At 40.1% G+C, this 25397-nt stretch overlaps 2 protein-coding genes across 5 annotated transcripts; both read left to right on the forward strand.

Moving 5' to 3' along the window:
• The first annotated feature begins 13 nt into the window (after positions 1–13).
• On the forward strand, positions 14–1836 carry LOC132201731 (probable cytosolic iron-sulfur protein assembly protein Ciao1). Of its 2 annotated transcripts, none has more exons than XM_059628157.1 (4): positions 14–194; positions 393–875; positions 933–1124; positions 1308–1836. In XM_059628157.1, exons 2-4 carry the CDS (start codon positions 417–419, stop codon positions 1650–1652), a joined length of 996 nt encoding a protein of 331 aa, XP_059484140.1. In that variant the 5' UTR covers positions 14–194; positions 393–416; the 3' UTR covers positions 1653–1836. The 2 variants fall into 2 exon arrangements, with proteins under 2 accessions (XP_059484140.1, XP_059484141.1); XM_059628158.1 differs by having other exon boundaries at positions 14–190.
• Positions 1837–5609: 3773 nt separating this feature from the next.
• On the forward strand, positions 5610–24551 carry LOC132201728 (uncharacterized). Of its 3 annotated transcripts, none has more exons than XM_059628150.1 (11): positions 5610–5658; positions 14420–14625; positions 15362–15529; positions 17083–17178; positions 18404–20306; positions 20953–21573; positions 22205–23108; positions 23195–23437; positions 23490–23698; positions 23760–23847; positions 24009–24551. In XM_059628150.1, the coding sequence occupies exons 2-11, from the start codon at positions 14461–14463 to the stop codon at positions 24058–24060; spliced, it is 4449 nt and encodes a 1482-aa protein (XP_059484133.1). In that variant the 5' UTR covers positions 5610–5658; positions 14420–14460; the 3' UTR covers positions 24061–24551. The 3 variants fall into 3 exon arrangements, with proteins under 3 accessions (XP_059484133.1, XP_059484132.1, XP_059484135.1); XM_059628149.1 differs by lacking the exon at positions 5610–5658 and adding an exon at positions 7219–7493; XM_059628152.1 differs by lacking the exons at positions 5610–5658; positions 20953–21573 and adding an exon at positions 7219–7493.
• Positions 24552–25397: the final 846 nt, after the last annotated feature.

The following is a 25397-nucleotide window of genomic DNA, read 5'->3' on the forward strand; positions in this document are numbered from 1 at the left end:
TCATGGGGACTCGAGAGAGACAGACAGATTTTTTGTCTCCTCGCACATGTTTTTGCAATTCCTCGCCCCCTTTTACGGCTCATGGCACCTCAAAAAAACAACATGAGCTGCTGAGGCTGATAGCAAACGTGCCGGCATCCTTTATTTCAGAAAACCTTTTGTCCGAACACAAACACAAATCATTCATTTGGTTGGTGAGGTTTTATCAACAATCAACATTAATTTTTGCATTATATTCATTAATTTATTATTTACATGTCTGTTGAAATTACATAATAATGTTTTGAATTTTTGCACCAAAAATCAATGAAAAAAATTTTGTAATGTTTTACACAATTATCATACATACACAAAAACTATGTACATAATTTTGACACAACTTTTTTTTGCAGAACAAAATCGGTGCCACAATAATTATGGGTCGACTCGAAGCGTCCCACATTCTGCACGGACACAAAGGCCGTGTGTGGAACGTGGCCTGGCACCCTGAGGGCCACTTTTTGGCGTCCTGCGGCGAAGACAAGAGCATCCGGATCTGGGCTCGAGAAGGACAGAAGTGGGTGTGCAAGACGAGCTTGACGGAGGGACACAATCGGACGATCCGCGCCGTGTCTTGGTCGTTGTGTGGCAAATTCTTGGCCAGCGCCAGTTTCGATGGCACCACCAGCATCTGGACCTACGTGAAGGGCGATTACGACTGCGTCATGTCCCTCGAGGGTCACGAAAATGAGGTCAAAAGCGTGGCCTGGTCTCACTCGGGACAGTACCTGTCCACCTGCGGCAGGGACAAGACTGTCTGGGTTTGGGAAACGGCCGACGACAACGAGTACGAATGCGCTGCTGTCCTTTTCAACCACGCACAAGATGTTAAAAAAGTGCGTAAGAATTATATTTTATTTGCAGATATATTTATTTATTTTTCATTAAATCAGGTTGTCTGGCAGCCAAGCAAAGATGTTGTGGCCTCCTGCAGTTACGATGACAGCATCAAAATGTTCAGGGAAGACGGAACTGAATGGGTCCAGTGTGCAAACCTGACGTCACACACGTCCACCGTTTGGAGTCTTGCATTCAACAGTTCTGGTGACAGGATGGCGTCATGTAGTGATGACTTAACAGTTAAAGTATGTTTAACTAAATAAGTATCAATTTCAATTACTTTTTAAAGTTCAGTACAAAATTTTAATCATCCTGTTCTTTTTTGTATTATTATTTAATTTTGTATTTATAAAGAATATTCCATTTTTTTTTTTTAACTTGTAGATATTTTATTCAAATTATTTTTTAAATATTATAATATGTTGCAGATTTGGCAAGAATATCCTCCGGGCAATCCTCAGGGCATTGAAACGCCTGACAACATTCCCGCCTGGAAGTGTGTGTGCACCCTGTCAGGTTTCCATCCTAGGACAGTTTACGACGTCTCCTGGTGCCCTCAATCAAACCGAATTGCCACCGGCTGCGGTGATGACAAAATTCGCATCTTCCTCGAGTCCCCTGAGAGCGACCAGAATGCACCAACATTCGAACTTGAGTCAACTGGGGAAGGACACACACAGGACGTGAATGCCGTTGCGTGGAACCCCAAAGAGGCTGGATTACTTGCCTCAGCCAGTGATGATGGTACTGTGAGACTGTGGTGCATAAAATAAGGTACAATACGTTCTTCCAGTGAATTGAAGATTCCGTTAACCGTTTTAATTGATTTTTAATAATTTGCTAAGTGCAGTTAGTAAGCAATAAAATTTTCTTGGGCATACAATAATTTTTCTATGCAAGTACAGTTTGCTGTTGGGACAAAAAAATACAAAACTCGAGATTTTATTATTATAAATATATTTATTTTTTTACATTTCTTGTTGTCACACTGGTGGGCAGTATAGGTGGGTGTTGTGTGGCTCATCAAAATTAGGAAGGAAATTGTTAGCGGCAACGACATTGTCTCTGGAAGTAAAACATCTGATATTTATTTATTAAATAACGAATTTTAAAGCAAACAAAGTTGACTTTGTAAAAAAAAACTTAACAAGTTATTTAAAAAATTCTTCATAAATTTACTGTGGAAAACACAGCAAGAGAAAAATACCAGTTTCAAAGTAAATTAAGTGTTCAAAATGATTGAGATTTCAAATTATGTATCAAAATCAATCTGGTTAAATTAACCAATTTAATACTTACACAATTGGAGGTTGGCACACATGCATTCCTATTCCTGTCAAAGCGGCACCCTGAGGGGCATGATCTAGGCCCCGAGGGGTTGCAGAAGGCGCACTGCGCCTGCTGGTTTTCCGGCGTCCTCACCACCCCCTGCACGCTCCTGCTCGAAGCCCTGGCCTGACACCCATTCAGCAGAGCCACCAGGAGCAGCAGGAGGGCGAAAGTGATTGTTGCGCGTCTCATCTCGTTCTGCCTGAGTGGCCGGACACGGACGCAATTTATGCTTGGCGGGTGCAGCTGAGGAATACTAATGCCGCAGCGTTGACGGCAGCAGGGATTTCCGCAGATTCCGCCAATGCGACAAGGACGGACTGGACGAACGTCTCTTTCGTTGCTTTGTGTGCACGGCTGGCTTCCTTTTCGCTATTGGTGCCAATTTTCGTTCACTTCTATTTGGCCCGCGGACGAGATTTTGCCCGACGCACAAAAGAGAATGAAAAAGAGGGGTCTTTTAGATCCCTTTCAAAGGGAGAGGCTTTAGAGATTTGGTTCTTGATTAGAGTTCAGAAGACTTTCTTTGGCCCGAACTTTTGCGACATCAAAGTGATTCAGTAAATTTACGGTAGCTTTAGGCTCAATACTCTGTGATTGAAAGTTCATTTCAAATTGCGCAGCTTAAACTTTTGCAACCTTTTGATTCAATAAAAGTTCAATAAAAGATAACTTGTTTAGTAAATAAACCGTAAAATTTGGCCTTCCACTTCTTGGAGTGGAAGTATATAAATTATTTTGCCGATATTTTTCAAAATTTTAATTTTTTCCGAGTTTAATTTATAAATTTATTTAAAGATCAGTATTTGCATAAGCTTTAATTTTTCAAAATTTTCAATGAAATTCGATAGATAAAAAAATAAAATGAAAAACCAAAGAGCAGTAGCAGAATGAGTTTGTTTATGGGCAGGCGAACAAATTGGAGCGCATTTGGTGCATTCAATTAATCGCCGCGCACTAATTTGCATAATGAAGTGAAACATCTGCACAGGCGCGCGAAGCCAATCATTAGCTTTAGTGCCGCTGCCCAAAAACAAGCCGCGCACAATGCGCGAAATGTATACTTATGCTCGGCGGCTATAAATTGAGCGCTAATGAGGACACTCCGTGCCTGCCGTAAAAGGTGCTAAACCAACACGCAGAGATGAATTTAAATTGGCCAAGAGCATAGAGTTTCGATCGAAAGAAAGAAAGAAAAGTTATCACCAAGCTTTGGTGTGCCCTTGGATTGTTTTTTGGCACCTGCTCAAGCGAATCAAAATAAAAACACGCCGATTCGCTGCTCAGCAGGAAAGTGACGGAAAAAACGCTCAAAGTGCGCGGCGCAGAATGCGAAAAAGCAGCCGTGATTTGGTTTTTATTTATGTTTGTGCCCACATATTATATATCAAACGAGTGTGTGTGTGTGTGTGTAAATAAATCGGTCGACCCGCCCTTTGAGAGCGCACGTAGGATTTCGACGAGAGAGAATGCTGCTTTTTAAAACTTAATTACGAAAGTCGCGAGTACGGAGAATTCGGGACGATTTATGGGCACACGCGGCGATTTTCCTGCTGATCTTCGGCAAACTAAACTCTCTCGCTTTGTGTTGAATAGCGCAGTGTTATTAATTGCAATTATCCGCCCACTCGCGCCGTCGAGCGCTTCAAAGAAAGGAGACCTACTCTCGTAATTAAATTATTAGCAGATGTGCGTTTGGAAAGCTCTAAATTATACTGACGCTGAGCGGGAAAAGATGAGCCGCGCGAGTCAGACGCGAATGAATTCGGGGAATTTTTTGCAGCCCACGCGCTCGCGAGGGCAGAGCACGGAACAAATTGATTCTGGATAACCTTTTATTGTTTACCAACAGTTAACAAAAACTGCAGCCCACCAACCACCTTGCACGTTGTTTATTGAAACACTTCCTCCCAAAGTGGGCCATTAATAAATTAAACAAGAACGCATTGTTTTGACCTGTTTTGACACATTTTAATTTGATGCGCACTCTAAAATTTGTCTCATCACCTCTTTTGGAATCGTAATTTTCAAAACTTTTAAAATAAAAATTTATTATTTTATTTTATATTGTCTCATTAAATATCATCAGTATACAGACGCATACACTATATAAATTAATAGTTACATCTATTGAAACTAGGGAGGTATTTTAATTTGCAAATTATACATGAAATTTATTTCCAATAATATTTTGTTTTAAATTTTGATGTAATTTGATTTAAGATGTCTTATTTTCTGTGTACCTGGATTGAGAAGAAATGGATAAATTAAAATGAATAAATTTTAGATTTTATCAGCAAAAACCGCAATTAAGAATGTAGGCAGCCAGGAGCAACCCTCCAGTCCAGCAGGTTGCATAACTTCACATTTGCAGGGGCTTTGCTGATATATCTCCCACGTGCAGCAAGTTCAAAGTGCCGCCTAGTCGACTTTCAATATAAGCAGAATCCAGATTTTAATTGCTTTTGAAATGAAAATAAATCAAAAGCATCGAATGGAAATATTTGGGTTAACAACCGGCATAAAAATATGACGTTTGAGATTTACGTAGATGGACACAGTTCTGTGCAAATGGAGAAATTTAACTTATTGCGCTTGAAAAGTCTTTCCCACAGGCTAGTTCTCCGGCGGTCTTTTTATAGCAACACAGTGACCGCGTCTCACGAATTTTTATTAAGGGTTTAATTTATGCGCCGACTAATTGATTTTCGTTTCACGTATGTAGTGGAGGTCAGTGTGGATCGTTACAAAGCGATTAAAATTTTCATTTAACTAGCTCTTAAAGTGAATTAAAAATACATTACTCGGGGAAAAAATTGGTAATAGACAACTTATTTTGCCTGTATGGAATTCCCCGATGAGAAATAAAGAAGATTTCTGTTGCACTCGCTTTTTTCTCATTTCACACTCGATTTGCAGAGATTAAGAAGCAGATTGATTCATCAAAGTGCGATTGCGCTTTATCCTTGAGCAGTCAAGTATCGTTTACTGTTACTTACAAGAGCTGACAAAGATTCTTGCTCGTTCGCAGCGAGAGACAAACATAAAAATCGTATAAATTTCCAGATTAGCCTTGTCTCAAAATGGTCTGCGGTGGGAACGAGTGAGCGAAAGAGAATAAAGACAGTGGTGAAAAATGAGGCTCGTCCTCTATTGGTGACCAAAAAACGAGATTTCCGCAAATTTATGGGAGCTCCGCGTGGCGTTGACGGGATTTTTCTTGCTTGCAAACGAGGAAGGATTCGAGAGAGCGTACCTACAACACAAAATGTTTTCCACTGCCACTGCCCTATTGTGAAATGTGTGGGCCTAGAGTGTGACATCACCACGGCACACACACACACCGACACACAGTTTGCTCGGCAGTCCAGTATTGAGACTTGGGCATTTATCAGCGGAGTAACGACCACACAGCACCAGAAAAACACGTAGCCAGCGAATACGAGAGTGGTATTGCTCATTTGGAGGCCGAGAGATTACACTCGCATTTTTTTTCCACTTTGAATTTTAGCTCGAACGCGTGATTTCACGGTCAATATGTATTTGGTAAAGCGAGTCTTGCAATTAACTTGACCAAAAATTGCATAGTCAAAAATACAAGCTAGTTAACTGAAAACAACTAACAACAAGTCAGATATAAACAGACTTATTAATCCTTACAAACTAACGAAATAATTATTTATAAATTTAAATAATCTTCATTCAATTTAAATACTAAACACAAATTAAATATATTAACATTAATAATATAATTAAATTATTGTTTTATTATAGCTGTTTAAACATGGTTTTTTTAAGTGTGATAAATTCTTGTACATTTTCTATACGCTAAAATACTTATTTATTGCGATTTAAAACAGTAAGATACACCTTATAATTATAATGAAACGACGGAATTAAATATTTTCAGTTACAATGCGCGCTTGTTCCATAACGCAGACCATTTTGAGTATAGTTTTATCTGTAAAATTTATAATTATGATTATTATTTTAAGGATTATTCTACCAATGCTATCAAACTTTTATTTTAGATTTTAGAACGCTGTCTCAACAATGTTTGCCAATTTACAATCAATTTATATTTTAAATTTCATTTTTTAATAATATAAATCAACTTTTTATAACTTTATTGAAAAATAAATTTATATCATGCAACAATAACAAACTTATTGTAAATATTTTAAATACAATAAAAAATATTAATTTTAAAATTTTACCAAAATTATATGAGATAAGAAATATAAAATGATAAAAAAAAATTAAACAATTTGGATTTCACATGGAGGAAATAATTTTTTTTTTAAATTCCATTTAATTATTTTAGGGAACCCCGATTAACGTTAATAACACCGTGATTCACTTTCCTCCTCATCAAATATGGAATTATGCGTGACCATGACATACGGCGATTTAAAGCTTTTTCAACGAGCGAAAATTTATGGTTTGTTTTCGCCAATTTCGCTTTTGGCTACTTTGACTTGTGTATTAAAGACCTTTAAATTGATATATCACCGTAACAAATTTGAATTTCAAATCTGCCACGTTGACTCATCAAAACGTTTTTAATTGTATTCATTTTATTTTTGTTATGCGTCGCAGCAACCTGAATAGTTCCCTGGTCCATTCAGGGCTCTTCTCAGAAACGGACTCATTCAAATTTTTAGAGAAAGCGAAACCGATCGTCGACCTCCAAATCGAAAAAAAGTAGAAAAAACTTTGCCCTCCCAACAAAATATAATATTCAAGCCCAGATCAGCCGACCCAGACTTTCCGCAAAATTGCGACACCGGCGGGCAGAAAAGGAAAGGCGATTGAAAATATTGGGTGCATGCAGGCGAGTGTTGTGTGTCCATTTGAATTGTGTTCGCGATTAAAAAATCGTCAAAGCAGCAGCAGCAGCAGCTTTTTAACTCTTTGATGCCCCCACCCTTCATCTCGGCAACTCACTCACCTATACCTTTATAAGGCAAGTTACGGCGTTGCCTGCTTTCTGCAGGTGAGCCAGTCTTAAGCCGAGCTTTGGTTAGTTAGTCTGCCTCAGTCAGCCCAGGGACTCGGCCAGACCGGCGGCGGCGGCGGTCTTTCGCTTTTCTCCGAGTGGCCAAGGCTTTCCAGCCAGCAGAACCCTTAGCTGCTTTTCGCCCACTCGCGAGGAATTAAACCCACGACGCGGCCCAGCCAGCCAGTGAGTGAGTGAGTGCCGAGCTCAGGTGGGCAGACACGCCGACCTCGCACCAGGTGACACACACTCGCAGCCCTCGCACCACCCCTGCAACCACCCCCTGGTGAGTCCCATAAGGGCACCGACCCACATTCACAGATTTAATTGTAATCAACCGCCAGAATTCTTTTTTTTTTTACCAAACTCGTGGGGACAGTTATGGTCGGTTATTGTCTTCGGTGGCCGCCGGAGGCTCAATTAGATATGCAGCGCCGATAATTTGCTCTACTACTACCGATTGAAGAACTCGTTCTCTGCGGGTTGGTTTCATCTGTAACAAAAAGAAGGTGCCCGCCATGGAAAGGGTTTAATTGAAAATGGATCGATAGCAACGGCGTGTGTGTTGTGAAATAAATGGACGTGCGTGTGCGATAGATTTGCGGCTCATTTGAATTTCTGATTCCCTAGGCGTGTACTTTTATCGCTTTTGAACTGATTCCAACGAGAAATTGTCACCTCGCGTTAGCATAGCAGCGCCTATTTGCATTGTGCTGCCAGTTGCCTTTATTTCCATTAATTTAAATCAGTTTCCCAAGCAATACAAGCAATAAATAAGGCAATAAAGATCAATAAAACATTGAAGCAAAAATTATTGCAAAATATAAAACAAAAAATTTGAAAAGGAACGTTCTATAGTTAAAAAAAAAATTATAATTACCAGTTAAAAAAAAAAGATTTCAATGCTCGCATTTTATTATTTTTGTTAATTTATCCTGTTTTTAAAAGAAAAATTTCCATTATAGAAATCAATTGTTGGGGAAACATTGATTGAATGCGTTGGACGAAAAGGCTACATGACTAGTAAAGAAAAATAGAAAAACACTTATCTACTGCAAGTTAAATATCTTTTCAAAAACCTTTTACTAGTTACTAATTTTAACTATTTATTGATATAAGTAACTTCCTTTATTTAATTTCCTGAATTTTTTTAAAAAGATTATATTGTAATTTCTTTGAAGATTTATTTCTCAACTATGTTTAATTTTTAAATCATTTTCAAGTTAATTAATAAAATTTTTTAACTCCGCAAATATTCATTAAAAACATAATGATTGGCTTCATAAATAAAATGCATTGCGCAAAGCCACAGTCAGATCTGATGATAAAGACGTTTCAGCGAATCACATTTGATTAAGCAAATGAATCAGTTGTTGCAATCATCAAAAGCACTCTCGACTCAACACACGCGCGCGCGTTTTGTGTTCGTCTTCCGTGTAGACAGGCAAACGGCACGTCTGCTGAATATTAAAGACACTTCAAAGTTGAGTGTCGGTCGCCGAATGGCGCAATTAGCACACAATGAGCGACAATAATTACACCGCGCGAGAATGTTAATCCACTCGCGATTTCGTTTTCAAGCGGCCGGGACAAATCTCCAGCGAGATTTTCGCCGGCATGAAATTTCAACCGGCTTCGAAACAACACACGTTATTGCAGAAAATGAAAAGAGACTGTGTTGCTTTCATTTGCCGAGCGCAGGACAATCGAAGCTAATTAAACGAGGTGGATATAATTCAAGGTTCGGGGCGATGCAAATAGATCTGTTGTTCTTCACTTTGACAAGGTAAAATGGAAAATGCGCGTCTTGAAAAATACACATCAATCTTCTTTAAATCTCAAAATTCTCCAATGCCGATTACAAATTCATCTAAATTTCTGCGCATATTTTGTATATTATTTCCATGCATTAAAAACGACAAAATTATGCATCTAAAAACTTTTCATCTCGCTTATAATAGAGAACGTGGTCTTTGTCATCTCAGATTCCCGGAGGTTGAATTATTCCCACCTCGATCATGACGCAGAACCTAGAATTTGATGAAAGACCTGAAGAGGAAAACAGGCTGTGTGTTTTACGTAAAAGAAGCTCGGCTTTGTTCAGCCTTCCAAGCGATTATGTGTGTATTTTATTTCCAAGCGAGAGCAACCGGTGTGTGTAATTCAATTCATTTGATCGTCGTGATTCTTTTATTTTTTGCAAACGAGAAGACGGAAAAGTTTCTTGAGTCTCTTGCGGCCGAGAAATAGGCTCGCTATTGTCGTCAGCCAGATTAAAAAATCAGTCTGCGGTGTTTGCGTGTAATTACGTCTGGATGAGATTGTTCCAAGTGTCTCAATAATCTTAGCTGCCGAGAGTTGGCTCACGTGAATACTGTTACAATAACAGTGATTATCGCCGTGAACTTCGGAGTCGTCAGTGCGTCGTGTGATTAGTGTGTTATTACGATTTCGGAGCTGAGCGCGACGCATGCATAAACAAACGAAATGTGTAAATTAGAGATCTCAATTCAATCTCGTTAACAATTGAAACTAGGAGGAACAATCTCTCATTCTTTTGATAAGTTTTTTTACGTCTTTGAGAATAACTTCACATTATAATCTTTTATAGACAGAGCTTGCATTGGTCCAACTAAAAACAACGTTCAGAATTAGGATAATTAAAAAATCTCTTTCGGATGTAGAGAAAATGTAATTAATTGGACCAAAATTTGAAAATTCAATTAAGTCTAAATATTTTGATGAATTAAATACATTTTGTTGATATAAATTACAGAACCAAAAATAGCTCTGAAGAAATTAGGTTCCATGGCAATTTTTTCCCTTATCTAGCAGCTTCAGGTTTAAAAAAATACAAACCAATTTTGAGGCTATTATTCTAGAAATAATTGATTTTGGAGCCAATCGTACTTACATTTCGTTTGACTTCCTTTATTAGTCTAATGTGACATTTTTCTTACCTCTTATATATATTTTAAAAAAAAATGAGTAGGTAAAATTCTGTATAATTATTATTCAATAAAATTTAAAGATCTTCGTTATTTAAATATAATTTTATTGAAAAGTAAAAATAAATCAAATTCAGCTATCCTTCCTAAAATTTAAAATAATGGGGGGAAAATGCAAATATCGGTTTGAGCTAAATAAAAAATTGTTTTCTTTTTTATTATTCTCCGCCTGGGGTCACAGCATGAAAACGACGGCGTGGGAAATAATTTAAAAAAATTCACAACGCCATCGTTATTTCAGTTCATAGCACGCCCGCATTCCATCTCACAGCCTTTAAAAAATTATCTCCATCGATGGATAAAATCGGCATTTTCGATCTCATAATTCAAGCAAAATTGGTTGAAACGCGGCAGCAGGCGCTGAACAGTGCGTGGGCCGAAGAAATGAATTTTCAATTTCTCCTTACTTAATTCACCCGATAATTTGCACGGACGGCGGCAGATTGTTTGCAAGCATGAGATCACGCTCGATGAACGAATTTCAATTCACTCTCGTGGCAACCGGCAGTCCCGACAAATCGCTCCGCTTGTTATTCATTCGATTCGACTGCGATTTTGCAATGATGCTTGAGAAAGAGGCGTTTGGAAATAAGAAAAAAAACACTCTTTACAAATACCAAATTCCTTTCAACCTGTTTAACGGCTGTTTTAGACTTTCCAAATTAATACTCGTACACGTTTTTCTGCTCTGCAATCTTCTTACTCAGCGGTTGTTCAAATTATTCCTGCCTGATATACCAGATAATTTCACGAGAGAATGCAAGGTGGACGGCCGAGAGGAAATTTGACAGTGTCAAGAACGTGATTCGAGAGACGCTTGTATTGAAAATTGTAATCCGCCTTATAAAGAAGCAACGATCCCTTTTTTAATTACAAAGCAGGGAGCAAAAAAGTTTCACCATAAAAAGGCACGACACGACGACGGTAGGCTTTCGAGGAGCGATCAAAATTGATGGATTACGAAAAGAGTGTTTAGTTTACGGCCGCAGTTAACTGCCAGGCCTGTTTCTTTCGACTGAGTACTTACAATCACTAATTATTGCTCGCGCGCCGATTGAAAGTAAAGCTCCTAGGAAGGGTTATTCATTTCATTTAGCTCAACGGGCTCAACACTTATTTTATGGGATTATTTAAATTAATTTCAATTAAAAAAAACCAGGCGCGTTCGACCTCGAAAAATTCGCACGTGAATGAAATTTCTATTATTCGACGCAGCTGTGGCCTGCTGTGAATATTTTGTCTACAAAAATAAGGATATCAAATAATAAAAAGTGTTTAAAATAACTTTTATATTCAATATTTCTAAAATAATGGGACGAAATTATGTGAAAACAAACTTCTTTGCAACTAAATGAGTGTAATGGTGTTTTTGGCACACTTTACATTTTGGTGATTCATAGGTGTCCGGTTCGCAGCAATTTAGTTGCTGCCGTTTCACAAGTTTCGCGAGTTGTTGAAATGTTTATCTTTGACAGTTTGCTGTAAATTTGAGTCAAAAGTTGTATAAGTACTTTCATTTTTTCTATCCACATCCCTTTGTGAAAAACCTCTTTCGTTCGACACACAGAAGCAAATCACCATTCCCAGAATCGACGCGCATGATTAAATCGCAACTGCATTGGTTGGCAAAATCATACCCCGAGAAATTTTCCGAGAACAAGAAAATAAATTTCTATACAAAACGCGTCCGACAATGCAGTATACAACAATGGAGCCTTGAGCTTGATGTGTGTGTTATGTGTTTACCGATCGAGCGCGGTTCAAGATCCATGAAGTTTCAACAACCTGAGAGAGTGACTCGCTCGCTCTCAAAGTTTGCGCGAGATTCAACGCGAGATAAACGAGTCCCCGGCACAATTTCTTATTTGAAACCAAGCTAATGTATGTTGAGGATCCTCTTATTTTCAAGCGAGAAGGAAAGATTTATTCAAACGACAGCGCTGTGAGTCAACGAGTTAGAATAAATGAATTATGTACGGCCGCTTTTATTCCGCGTATGTCCCGCAGCCCACACGCGCGAGTGTTTCAACTTTCGGTATGCAATGCAAGGGCGGTGGTAATTTCCAGATGTCGTTTTTATTTATTTACTTCGTTCCTTCTTCATGAAGTCGTGCGCCAGGAACTTTTTAATTTGAATGTGAAGTGAAATTTTGGCTTCAGTTTACTTGAAGGACACTCAGATCAGTCGCACCGACACAATAGCCTGCACCGCAAAATTGCGACTCGAATCGATTAACTCGGGACAAACCGCAAAAGCTTTATCTGACGTGTGGAGGGAAGAGAAATTATTAATCAATTTGGTCTCAGCGAGCACAAGAACAAGTTGCCGAAATGGGGGCAAAAAATTATAATGCCGGCTACATTGGGTGAGAAAATCGCTTTTCAGCTTCCTAAAAACGTGCAGCGGTGAAAGGGCCGACGGTGCGCGCGCGGAATATAGAGAGAAAAAATCACTTTCTTCGTGTCTAGCTCAAAAGCACCGAGAGCAGTTATCTCATTAACCATTGTATGCATTATGTATAAAGCGGCTCTGTGAGATGTGGTGAATTTTATCTTTGGACGTGGAGAGAGAAAAGGAGCCCGTCTGTTGTCAACTCATTTCCTTTTCCTTCTTGGCCAAATTTAGAGCAACTTGTTGCGCGGCTTTTGTTTCGCAAGCTGAGAGAAAAAGACGATACGATGTCATTTTTCTCACAAAATGCGAGATTTTCAGGCTGATTTCCACAATCCTGGGGCACAAAAAGAACATGTCAACAGCTGGATATAAAAATTTTGGAAAGACCAAGTCATATTTTACCGCGAAAACAGTTAAATGTTTGTGCGCGACGAATGCTGCTTGGAGCAAGAAATCTTTCTTCCTGCTCGTTTATTCCCAAAAGTGACTTTATTTATGCGAAAATTTCATCTCAAGCGCACAGATGTTTGCCAGACACGAGAAATTAATTTCAACTCATTGTAAATTCAAGGAATGCCACAAAAAGTGGTCTTTCATTCTTTCTTTGTGACGATAAAAAAGGCAGATGTTTCGCAGCTTGGCGTGTCTGCGCGGTCTTTTTGTTTTGAAATTTAAAAGGCTTTGTTTTCGCCCAGGAGGTAATTTATGAACTCGCCAAACGGGCCCGTTACTTGTTAAGAAAGAGAAGCGAGCGTGTTTTTATTTTCGACGCATAACCCTTTAAATCCTTCATACGTCTCAGCTGGGCGTCTTGCATCCTATTATTTGGCACAATTAGCCTACAAAAGAGCAAGCACTTTGCGCGCGTAATTTCGTGACGTGAATACGCGCTCTGGTCGGGTGCTTTCTCCGCCAAGCTGTCTTTCAATTAGAATAATAATAATAATTCAAACGACCGCATTCATGTGAAACAAATCTAGCGGAGATTCATTAAAAATTAATTCGATATTTTATGGCAAAATGTAATTACACAGCGGAAAACTGCTGCTGATTTCTGGTCTCTCGCAGGGCAAATTGCCGGTGAGCAGTCACGTCAGCTGGCGCAAAAATGCACGGCCAATTAGCATTCCGTGCAAGAGTAATTGCTGCTGACTGAGGATAACTGCAAGTGCACTTAGCGCACCGCTTCCATATTTATCCCGACGCGCGGTCTTTGTTTGATGACAATTCGCTAATTTTCGTAACCCACTTCGACGTAGGTGGAAAACTGCTGCTGCTTTATCTTGTAACCTCATTCGCAGCAACAGCGTTTTCGCGTGTCACTCGCCGAGGAGAAAAAAAGAAAAGAGGAACATCGCGCGGTTTCGAATTAATTTCATGCATCTCCCGTGCTCATCTACGCTCTGCAGCAGCTCTGGGCGTCTAATTGCGTTATCATGTTGGTGTTTTTCGCCTGCTCCTGTTTCCGAAAGAGCGACGTGTTTGCTTTTTTACTCTCTTTCACTTGCTTGCTCTCTCTCAAAACACAGCCACAGCTTGCGTGCACAGGTGATAATTAAGATGCAATTACATTTTATAACTCCATCGTAGTAAGTGGATCGTGCTGTTTAATTGGATTTCATTTCAAATGCGGCCAAGCGCTGATTGCGTCTGGATTAAATCAAAGTATCAACTAATGGTCCATAAAAAATAAATAATATAAAAAAAAATCAATTGTTTCTTTCTGACATATAAATGATATCAATGAACAACTCAAATTTAAAATGAAATAAAATGTTGCTAAAATTATTTGGTTTTATTTTGTTTCAGTTCGTGAAATCTGTGAGATGAGTAAAAGATCGTGAGACCGGATGGAGGTAGTACAGCGGACCGGCGGCGACAGCCCGTTCGGACGGCGGGACGTAGAGGAGTGGTCACGCCTTGACGAGCTCACCGGAATGCTGGAGCACGCTCGGGTGCAGACGGATCAATGGGCTGGAATAGATGCCCAAGGTGGCTCGCATAAATATGGAAAAGTGAGTACAAATTGTAATTTTTTTTGGCCACGCATAAAAACCTAAAAGAGCTCTTTTGAGCCTTGGCCTCAGCGAGGAAATTTGAATAACAAAAGATGCGTTTGCCCTGCTTTTGAAGGAAATGAAGGCTGCATTTGCATTTTAATTAATTTTAGCCCGTGATGTAATCCACCGTCGTAGCGTAGAGCAATAAACCGTTTTAAACTCATTGCCTAGGGCACGCTTGATAAATTTCGGTCATTAACAAGAAAGTAATTATTTTTGCTTTGATGTATTATTTAACTTTCATTGATTCTTGCACTTAAGAATTAATAAAATGAATTTGGAAATTTATATATGATTTCTTCAATTTTTCATAATATATATGAATTTTAATTTTCCCAATCAAAGCGAAAGCGAGATTTATTTGCAAATAAATTTTACTTATAAGATATCTCAAATATTATTTTTGTTTATTTGTCCAAATGTGTTACATTCAACTGTTAAAAAAAGGAATTTTTGTACAAAACGGCACCACCTCTAGCAAGAATTTTACTAAAACTTCCGAGACCCCATCCACCGCAGTGAGCCTTGAGTTGTTAAACTCAACTTATATTTGTTTTATTTTTGTGTGCTGCACTGAAGGGTTTTGCAAATAACAATATGTTGCCAGTCAACTGTTTCACTTCCCTGACAATGAATACAGGGCGTCAACGCCGAACAGAAATAAAAAGAGATTGTTTTGTACACTTTGCAGAAGGTGGTTGACGCAAGCAAGACTGGCGAGAAGGGCCAGCACCTGCAAAGGCAACAGCTTGAAGTGTTCCAATCCAAGGTGGCCGGCGGCGCCCTGCAAATGGTCAAAAGCCAGACCTCCGCTGCTTGGAGCGCCCACGGCTCCAGGACCACTGGCACCTCGACCACAGTAAGTTATAATCAGCTTAAATTTATTTACTTTTCTTGTTAGTCCTCAGGCTTCGATAGCTATTTTTGTTGAAAATTAACTTAGCAATTTGTGGTGGCACATCCGCTTTTTTAAACGTGAAATTTATGGTAATTATTTGTTCTGTTGCATCAAATCCCAAGGATGAATTTTTTATTTGATGGAGGTTAAATGTTATTCATTGAATCCTGTCGCAATATGACCATCTAAGGCGTGCATAATAAGATTACTTTTCAATTTATAGCCTCTTTTGTAAATTTGATTTGAGGCAGAAAATATCCAGAGGAGGAACAATAGGTGCTTTGTAAGGAAGTGCATCTGACAATGGCAATATATGTGTATATGAGAGAGAGAGAAAAAAACAAACAAGCAACTGAGAGTGCAGGAGTAGAACAAAAAGCAGCGTTTTAGGAAGTGCAGTTGAGAAAATGATTAATGCAGTGTGACCTTGTGGTGCCAATGACACAGTAATGGAATGCTTTTAGCCTTATTCGGAACACATGTCAGTCCGATCCGCGATAAATCATGACGGATTACGGTTCCCGACTCGGGACGACACATGCAAAACAGGAAAAGCTCAAAAATTGACATGGGACGCTGAAAACGGGCGTGGAGAATTCCTCATTGCCGTGTTAAATGAAAACTCAATTTGACCAAGGCGCGAGCTATTTGTTTCGCCTGTCTCTCTCTCGAGAGTTAAGTTCTCCGAGAGCACGGCGTCAGCGAGAGAAAGAAAAGTGTATTGGCACCGCGGCTCGGCGCAGTGGCGGAGCTTTTTCCCACACAAACACAGCTAGGCAGTGTATTACTCCCGGAGCATATTATAAGCAAACTTGCAATTAGAGCTTGCGTAAATAAAACGAGCGCGGTCGATTGTTTTTTGTCTCCCTTCCCTCTCACTCTGAATCTGGATTGATTGTTGCGGGTGATAAGTTACAGATTTTATCTGCGATATATCATCTTGGGCTCGAATGGAAAGTTTCGCAACTGCAATGAGAGTGTAAATTTATCTCCTTAAAATTTAAAGCTTTCACATCGGTATTTTTTTATAAATATTTAAGACATAAAAAAAAGAAACAGTCTAGACTAGAATTAAAGTGCTTCACGCCTATTTTTATCATTTATTTTAAAAATAAATCTGATTATCCCGAATATTTAAATAATAAAATGAATTATTTCGTGCAGCTTTATGAGACTTTTACGTGGGTCAATCTTTTCATTAGTTTATCGATTTTTATTTGATTCAAAAGCAATTTCCTAAAATTGTCTCTCTCAGATCACGCCACTGACCAGATGGGCTGGAAACGTGTAACATTAGAGTGCCACACTACCGTGTTATTACCGCATTAAATAAGGATATTAACGTCGCTTCCAAATTTGGCGATGTGACTTTGTTGCAAAGTGCGAGGCAGCTGAGTCGGCAAGGGCGCGCGGGTGGTTGCGGTCAGAACCAAGGCCCTTCTCGTCCTCGTCGCACTTTTCAACTCGACTAAGCTACATTATTGCAGCTCATTGTTGATATTTTTGTTTTGAAGGTGAGCAGTCGGACGAGATGGTCTTCGAGGTCCCAGGCGACTGCCGATGCCACTCTGGAGCAGCCAGCTATAACGGATAACTTCGCCAACCTTGAGGTGAAATTTTATTTTAAATTTCCTTTTTTTTCTATTTAACTCTCCAGAATAATGCAAAGTATCTCTAATCCTAATTTGCACTTTGCGCGCATTTTTCGCTTCTCGCCACGACCTTGAGAAAGGCGCGTATTTTTTAGGATGTTGACGCGGAGCGCTTTAATTTGCAACGTTCTTTATACTTTCCAGAATCTCATTACGTGTAATTTAAAATTTGGCGTTCGGCGAATATATGGCGTGAGGTCATCACAAAGGAAACCAATTATGTAAACAATGCTCTCTTCGCATTCGCGGAGAATCTTCCTGCATTCGGTTGATATTGCTAGAGCTTTTTTTTATGATCGCGGTGTTCACAAGCATCCGTCTTTGTGTGCTAGATATGTTAATAAGTTGCAGGTGATTGGCAATTTTAATTGGTATCTATATGAGTTATTGCTTCAATAGTTTTTTATTTTATTTTTTGATGAAGACATTTTTTTGTGGTGCAATTCTTACTTATCATTTTTGACATGAATAAGGAATCGTGACAGGAAAAGCAGCAATCACTCGATCGTAAAAATTATTGCTGTTTCTTGTAAATGGAACGCGTGTATTACAAAACAATATAAATCAAGTAAAAGCTATGGAGGCAATAAAAATAAAAGTGACACAGCTCTAACAAACAAAACAACAAAAAATGATCGGTAATACATATTTTCACTTTGCTTTGTTTCACGGTGCTGTTTTAATCTTAACACAAGCAGATTTAACTTTAAAAATCACGCATCATAACTTGATTACGTTAAGAGGGATATTTTCAGACTTGCCATCGCTCTCACTTTTCCGCTCCGCTCTCGCTCTTTGAGCAGACTTGTCGCTCCTCTCACCAAATTTTAAAGTTCCCTCTTTTCAATCGCTCCGGTCTTAAAATTGTTCGCTCTCGCTCTTCCGCTCTTTTCGTATAATTTGTTACTTTTAATACACCGTCAAATTTTAAATATTACTTAATGAGGTTCTTTATTAATTTTAATGATGCAGCAATCAAGATTGAGACAAATTTTCGTTTAAATTAAAAACTAGAAAACTACTTTCATTATGAAAGACGGAGATTAAAATTTTAAGCAACAAACACATTTTCAAAGTGCGGCTTGCTAGCCATTCAAAATACCGTATTTGCGCCGATCTTTTTAGCAGCATTTTTGTTTGTCATATTTTCGTAAATTAATTTAAATTCCGATTTTTGTTGCAGCTGCAAATCAACCCCATTGATGTGAGCACCCTTAAAATGAAAGCAAGCGTCGGTCGGAGCGGCGCCATTGGAAGTAGAAGACCACCTTCTGCAAGGTCAAGACGTCTTAGTGCTTCCAAAAGTGGCAGAGCAGATAAAGAAACAGACGAATCAGAGAACAATCAAGAGGACTCTCTGGAGGCTAACAAATCGAGATCCTTGACGTTTGATGAACTGAAAAACAGTCTGAAACTAGGAGAGCTCCTGGGGCGCCGACTGAGCAAGAGTTCCTCAACAGATGACCTGCCAATTGGTGACCCAGGAAGAGATAGTGATGACTCGGGCAGCTGGAGACGTGGAGCTAGGGTTCGCCGCTCGCTTCAGTTCAGCACCAAGGAGGACGGTGGCACTTTTGCACCGGTGATTGCTACCAAAAGGCACAGCTTCGTCACCGTTGAGTCACTGAGGGACGTGCGCAGTCGGCTGAAGCATTTTGATCCAATTGACGTTGACGACTACAGTGGGCCGAAGAGCATTATACTCAAGAACGACGAGCAGCAGATCAACAGCAGCAGTGGTCTCGTGCGAGCCATCGAGCAGAGCACAAAAATGGCTTCCTCCACTACCAACTTTGGTAGTGCCTCTGGAAAGACTGACACCGACTGGCACATAACACCGATCGAGCCACAGAGTTTGACTGATAAGAACAGAACATTCGTCACCCTGAACGAAAACCACTCAAAGGACATGCTCTCTCCCACCAAAAAGAGGTTCAACGAGTCCTTTGCATTTTTCCGTAGTAGCATGGTTTCTGAGAGCCAGTCGCCCACGCTTAGAAAGACGAGTAGTCCCGCACGGCAGAACCTGATCACCATTCCTATTATTTTCCAGCAAGACTTGTCCGTCAAAGAAGCTGAAAGAAAGAGATTCTCCTTGCGCGGTATGATTGATGCTGAAAGTTCCACGCAAGATTCTGAGTCACTTGGTTGGGTCTCCAAACGACAGTTGGATGGACTGGCACCGTTGAAGAGAAGAAGTTGGGCAGGCGACAGTACCCTGTTTGGTAACCACAGAGAAGACGATAGAACAACATCACTGACTTCAACCACCGTTGAAATGGAAGAAACCTCGCACAGTTTCAGTAACACGCAAGTCAAGAAAAATAAAAGAGTGGAATTTTGCAAGACGGAAGTGCACTTTGCCGCCGAGTCAGGAAAATTTAACATCGTTGAGACGGACGAGAAGCCACCGCCTTCCAACAACTTCAGGCGAAGACGCCGGTCGCACCCAGTCACCAACACAACGACCGAAAACCCTCCCCAGGTTGCTCAAAAGCCACCCTTGCCGGAATTACGTTTTGGCGACACGACGTATGAAAAAGAAATGCTAACCATAGGCGTGGAAACCAAAACAAATCATTCAGAGATCACTGAAAAATTGAACGTGAAAATTGCCGCTATTGAAAACAAATCTGAATCCGAGGGAAAACAAATCTTTGCCACTACGATAAACAGACCGACCGATCTTGAAATTCGTCCACGAGCCTCTTCAATAAATGAAACCACTGTAATTTCAAAATCTAGCGTAGCTCTTCGCTTCCAGCCGCCCACTGAAATTTCTAAAAGCAGCCCTAACAGCACCTTAGATTCAAACGCTGGACCGATGGAGCTGCAAAAATTAATTAAATCATTGCGACCAACTCCAGTCCAGCGGCGCTCCGTAGATTTTACACAGAGCTTGCATATTACCGAGGAGGAGCCGTTGCAATTTTCCGTCCCAGAGCGCATTCGTTATCTGGAAGATCGCAAGACAAAGGGATTTTCAACAACGGTCAACGTCGGTGGGACCACGGTTGTGAGAAACTCCGAGTCGATTTGGCTGCAAGGAAGCGGAGAGATGGAGAATAACGCGGAGGTCGCGAAAGGTAATTATTTCCATATGCAAATTCAGGATGTTCTTTGGTTGCTGGGTCTCAAGTGCTACGAGGGAAATTAAATTTTCCGAAATTTTCTATCGGCCACTTGAAAAGCTTGCTGCACATAATTTATATTATTTCATTTATTTAAAATGAAAAAACGCATTCGTTTTGGGGTATTTTGAAATATCTTATCTCATCATTAAATATCGCTTTAAATTTATCGCCAATTTTAGCATTAAATTTGTCTATTTTTCGCTTCACTTTCTGTTTGATTTATTTCAAATTTATTCCGCATGCAAATCATTCTCATATATACCCAGTGCGAGTCACTACCATAAGACGCGCATAATTATGCAAATAAAAATTCTTGTCCTCTGTGCTATATTATACATCCACCTGTTGTCCGCTCCTTCCTTCTGTTTGCCAGCGAGAAAATTCCACACACACCAACATACAGTGCATGTGCCTGGACTTCAAACGCGAGATACAAAAAGTTTGAAGATTCACCGCCCACAATTCTTTTATATTTCACCACACTTATGCCATTTCGCTCCACTAAAAGGGTGCCGCACACGACTAATTCAATAATTTAACTCATGCATGACCCCAGAAAATCATCGCTCCAAAAGCCAAACAAAATGTTTCGTTGCAGAGAGCGCAGCCAAGGATAAACTAGTGCACACTGGCACCGCTTTTAAAATTCCGACCAAGGACAAAACCGCGGCCGAGAACAGGCTTGCGGCGCCGCCGAGCATAAACTTTGAGCCGATTTTAAGGGGACACGGCTCGAACGGTGTGCTCATCTCGCCATCTCTAATCATGCAGATCGACAAGCTGAAAAAAGACTCGCCGACGACTTTGCTCAAACCCTTCATGCCCATCAGCAGCAGCAACAGTACCCCGACCACCCCTGTGATCAGTCATTTCACCTCTTTGAGGCAGCTACGGCAGATGAATGAGGAAGCGAGCGACGATGGCGAAGACTGCGACGCCGCCGACCGTGAGGTTTGCTCGCTCATGAGTCCCAACGAGCCACCGATGCCACCACCACGACGCATGAACAAAAACACCTCCACTTCACCCAGTGTTGCGTCCGGCAGCTGGAGTAAAATGCGAGTGGTTAGACTGAGTCAGAAGTTCCACAAGTTCCAAGGTGTGGGAGAACAGAATGCGCCGAGCCTTCTCAACGAGACTGTAGCAATGAAGAACGGATATGTGCGTGGCGCGATCAATTTGGACGCTTTGAATGAACCCAGATCTCTTATTAATCGAGGTACTGGAAATTGAAAATTTTCAAGAAAGAATCTCATGATTTGCATTTTAATCATTTTCACTATCAGAGGGAAGTGAGGCGAAAATTTAGATATTTAATAAAAGCGAGGTTGGGTTGGGTGGTCCTATAATTAGAGTAAAAATAAAAGTTAATTATTCAGTTTAGAAAAGCATGAAGAAAAAGTTTGTATTGCGTATAAACAAATTGTAACAATTAATAATTAAATATGCCATTTAAAAATATCAGCATTTAGCATAAATTAAAAATAATAATTAAATTTATATAAATACTATCTCATTTCTAGAGAGTTTAAAATGGATTAATTTATTTATATCTTTCAGAATTTGTAAATTTTCTAGTTATATAATTAATTACAACAATCAATTCATTTTAATTTGATGATTGATCAAGGCATTTGCCATTAAATTTTCTCCATCAATAAGTAAATGAAAAATAATAACATACTTAATTCAGATTGATTTAAGAATATCAGGGGAGTGTTTCTTTTCTTGGATTAAAAGAAAATATTTCTTTATAATAAATAGCATTCGTGTTTAGGAAACATAATTCATTAAATTTACAACTTTTCCTTATTGCGATAGAGCCTAATTTTGACATTCAATGTTTTCAGACGAGAAGAAGGATGTGGTGGAAACAAGTTCTAACAGGTCGCCTCCGCAAATCAGCCCATCAAAAATTGTTGCTCCCATCGCGCCTGCCAACCCACGCATTTGCAATGGCAATGCCGCCGCAAATTCAGGGTCTAGCATAACATCAATATCGCTCAGCTACCAAAGCAGCCAGCCAAAAATTTTGGCTTCGATCAATGCCCCTGCGAAACCACTTGCCAAAAAGGAACACGAGCCGACCAAGATTGTGGCGCCAATACCCGTCAAATGCACCAGGCCCATCAAGTATCCCAGTGACAACAATAAAGTTGAGACAAACAAGCCCACTTGCCCGCGCCTGGAGAAAATGTCAGCTTTCCAGGCCAGCAAGGTTGAGTCCAAGTACTCGTCCTTGAGCAAAAAAGAAGGGTCCCCGGTGCGCCTCGGCGACATCACGGCGCCCAGATCACTTTCTCCAGCAAAGAGCAAGTTCTCAACCCGCACGAGTTCTCCAGCAATGCGCAAGAAAAAGCCAGAGTTTTATTTCGGAGCAGAGGTTTTGGAAGTGGAGCCACGACCTTCTGATGACCGGCGTCGTCTCGATGACTCGGAAGAAGAGGATGTTGAGAGGCCTGTGAGGAAAAGAGAACCCAGTCCGTCAAAGAGCGTACCGAGTAAGACCGATTTTGGACAGCGCAGAAGCTCTACTAAAGAGAAAACAAGTACCACGGCTCTTATTGAAGAGTTGACGAGAGCGGCCGATGAGATTTTGCAGGCTGTGAACGGTTATGACGATTCGGCACCATCCAGCGACGAAGACGCACCGCGCCCTGTCACCTTGCTCCCAGCCCTGAAAGAAGGAGAGGTCAACAATGAGAAAATCTCTAAAGTTTCCTCTTCCACAACGACAAGAACTACTTGTAGCAGGTAACAAAAAAAAATTGCAAATTAAGCAATATAATAATATTCAATTTGATCACTTAAATTTTTTTAAATGAAAATGAAAATTACAGATTGAGAAAATCCAATATTGGTCGCACATCGTCAAACTCCTCTGTTGAGAGCACAAGCCACGAAGCCAACACAACCCCTCGGTCATTGCGGACAAGAAAAACAACCACTAATGGAACAAGAACGTCTAAATTGACTGAGCTCAGCACCCCTACGTCTCGGAGGCAACGAGTGCCTAGGAAGAGATCCGATTCGTTGAACTCATCCAAAGGCGACGAGGAGGAAGCTGAAATAGCCAAGGAGAGGTAAAATAATGAAAATATCCATCACCACAAAAAATTGAAAAATTAAATTTAGGCTTCGCATGAGTAAAAGCCGCCGATCGGCTAACTCAACGTCCGTCCAGGAATCAAGCAAGGTATCCAAGACGAGTAGTGAAAGTGTCGTCAAATCTGACCTGAGTAAGGTTCGTGCACCCGTGGAGCGGATCATACCCCCTGCCAATCGAAAGGGCACTGTTCGGGGAAAGAAAGAAGACATGTTCCACAGCAATCGCGTGATAAATGGTAGTGTAATTGACTTTTTCGTGCATAAAGAAAACTCTTAACATGTTACCCTTTTTTAAAGGTGCAACTGCGGAGAGGCGATTGCAGTTGCTTGAAAGTAGCTGCTCAGGGAGTGGTTTGAGGTCAGATTCCAGCCCTGGCATGAAAAGGTATCTACTTTTTCCTAATAATACATAATAAAAGTAGCATAAATTCAATTTAAATTTAAAAAAAAAAAAATTTTTAAAAGCATTACAAAAATATAGTGATTTTTTTTAATTTTTATCTATAAATTATAATGTTTTAATTTAATTAATTAAACTGTCTTCAGGTATCAACATCGAACTGTCCGCAATGCTCCGCTCAAAGTCTCAGCAAAATGACTAGAGCCCAAGTTACTACTGCATCTCGTGTCCAGCCTTTGCCTGCTGAGCACGTCCCTGGTTGTTTGATTCAACTGCTGTGCAATCAAGATTTTATCTTAAATATATTTTGTGTCCCCGTTTCTTTTACATTTTTTCCACTATCGTACAGTTTAATAATTTACTGAGAATATATTTATTTTAATTAACTCTCTATTAGTCCTAAACTCCTTAATTTTCATTCCGTGAGCCCTACTTATTTTGAATCAACGTTCAAAAATTAATAAAGAAAAAATTATCGTTCCTTCGCTGTGAAATTTGTTGTAATTCGAACAGGACTAATTATGTTTAGAATATCTGTTATGTCTTAAATTTTAATGTAATCTTAAAAAAAGGAATTGGTTTAACAGTTGCCATACTTTTGGATAGTAACACGCGATTTCAGTAACGGTTGCCTGAAAGGGAAACCAATTTTAACAAATTGAGTCAATAAAAATCTCTTGTCGTATGAAGAAAAAAGTAGCCTTTTTCATGGTGCGTTTGTTGTTTGTCAGCAACAAACAAACACAAAAATCAATATTTATGGATTTTTTGCAGGGTGCGTGACTTTTTGCAGTTAATTCAGTGAAAGAACACGCGAATAGGTAAGAAAAGAAAAAACAGAAAAGCGATTGGATTGATTATTTCCTGTTACGAATTACCCGGCACAAGTTGGACTCCAGCGCGCATGTGATGGACCTAGTACGAAAATTCGCGGACGACACCCCGAGTATCGATCTATTGTTTTACGCACACGCATTGCCGATTTGGTCGGGCACCAAAGCTGGGCAACCTCCTAGCGGAATATGCTCGCCTGTCCTCAATGGGAACACCAAGGTGAACGCAGAAACTCTTTTGTCCCTTCTTTTGTGCGTATTTTCGGCAACCTCTCCTCTTGCACGCGCCTCTCCCCACCGCGTCTCGCCTTCATCTCGCAGCCCTGCCCGATCGATCGTCGACACGGAGACTCGCCCCCGGTACACACACCACCCCCCAAAACGCTAATTAATACCATGTCAATTGTCTATGTGGATTTTGATCTTCGCCTTCCAATATGTTCGATCGGAAATTCTTTATTGCGTTGTTAGAAAATAAAACAATAATCCATGCGACCCGCATCGGTCCTTATCCCGAGTCCTTGCGTGCCAGCGGCGCTCGACCTCCTACGCAATCCTGATACCCGCACACTTAGCTATTGGCTGCAGCCTAACTCGCAGTTTGGCCCGATCGACAGCTCCGTTCCCCCAAACCTCCAATGATTAGAAATCGAACATCGAATTTATCAGTTTTCATAGGCGTTTGTGCACCTGCAGCTGGGG

Source organism: Neocloeon triangulifer, unplaced genomic scaffold (assembly GCF_031216515.1).
Source record: "Neocloeon triangulifer isolate White Clay Creek 2 clone unplaced genomic scaffold, ASM3121651v1 ptg000014l, whole genome shotgun sequence".
Classification (NCBI taxonomy): Eukaryota; Metazoa; Arthropoda; class Insecta; order Ephemeroptera; family Baetidae; genus Neocloeon; species Neocloeon triangulifer.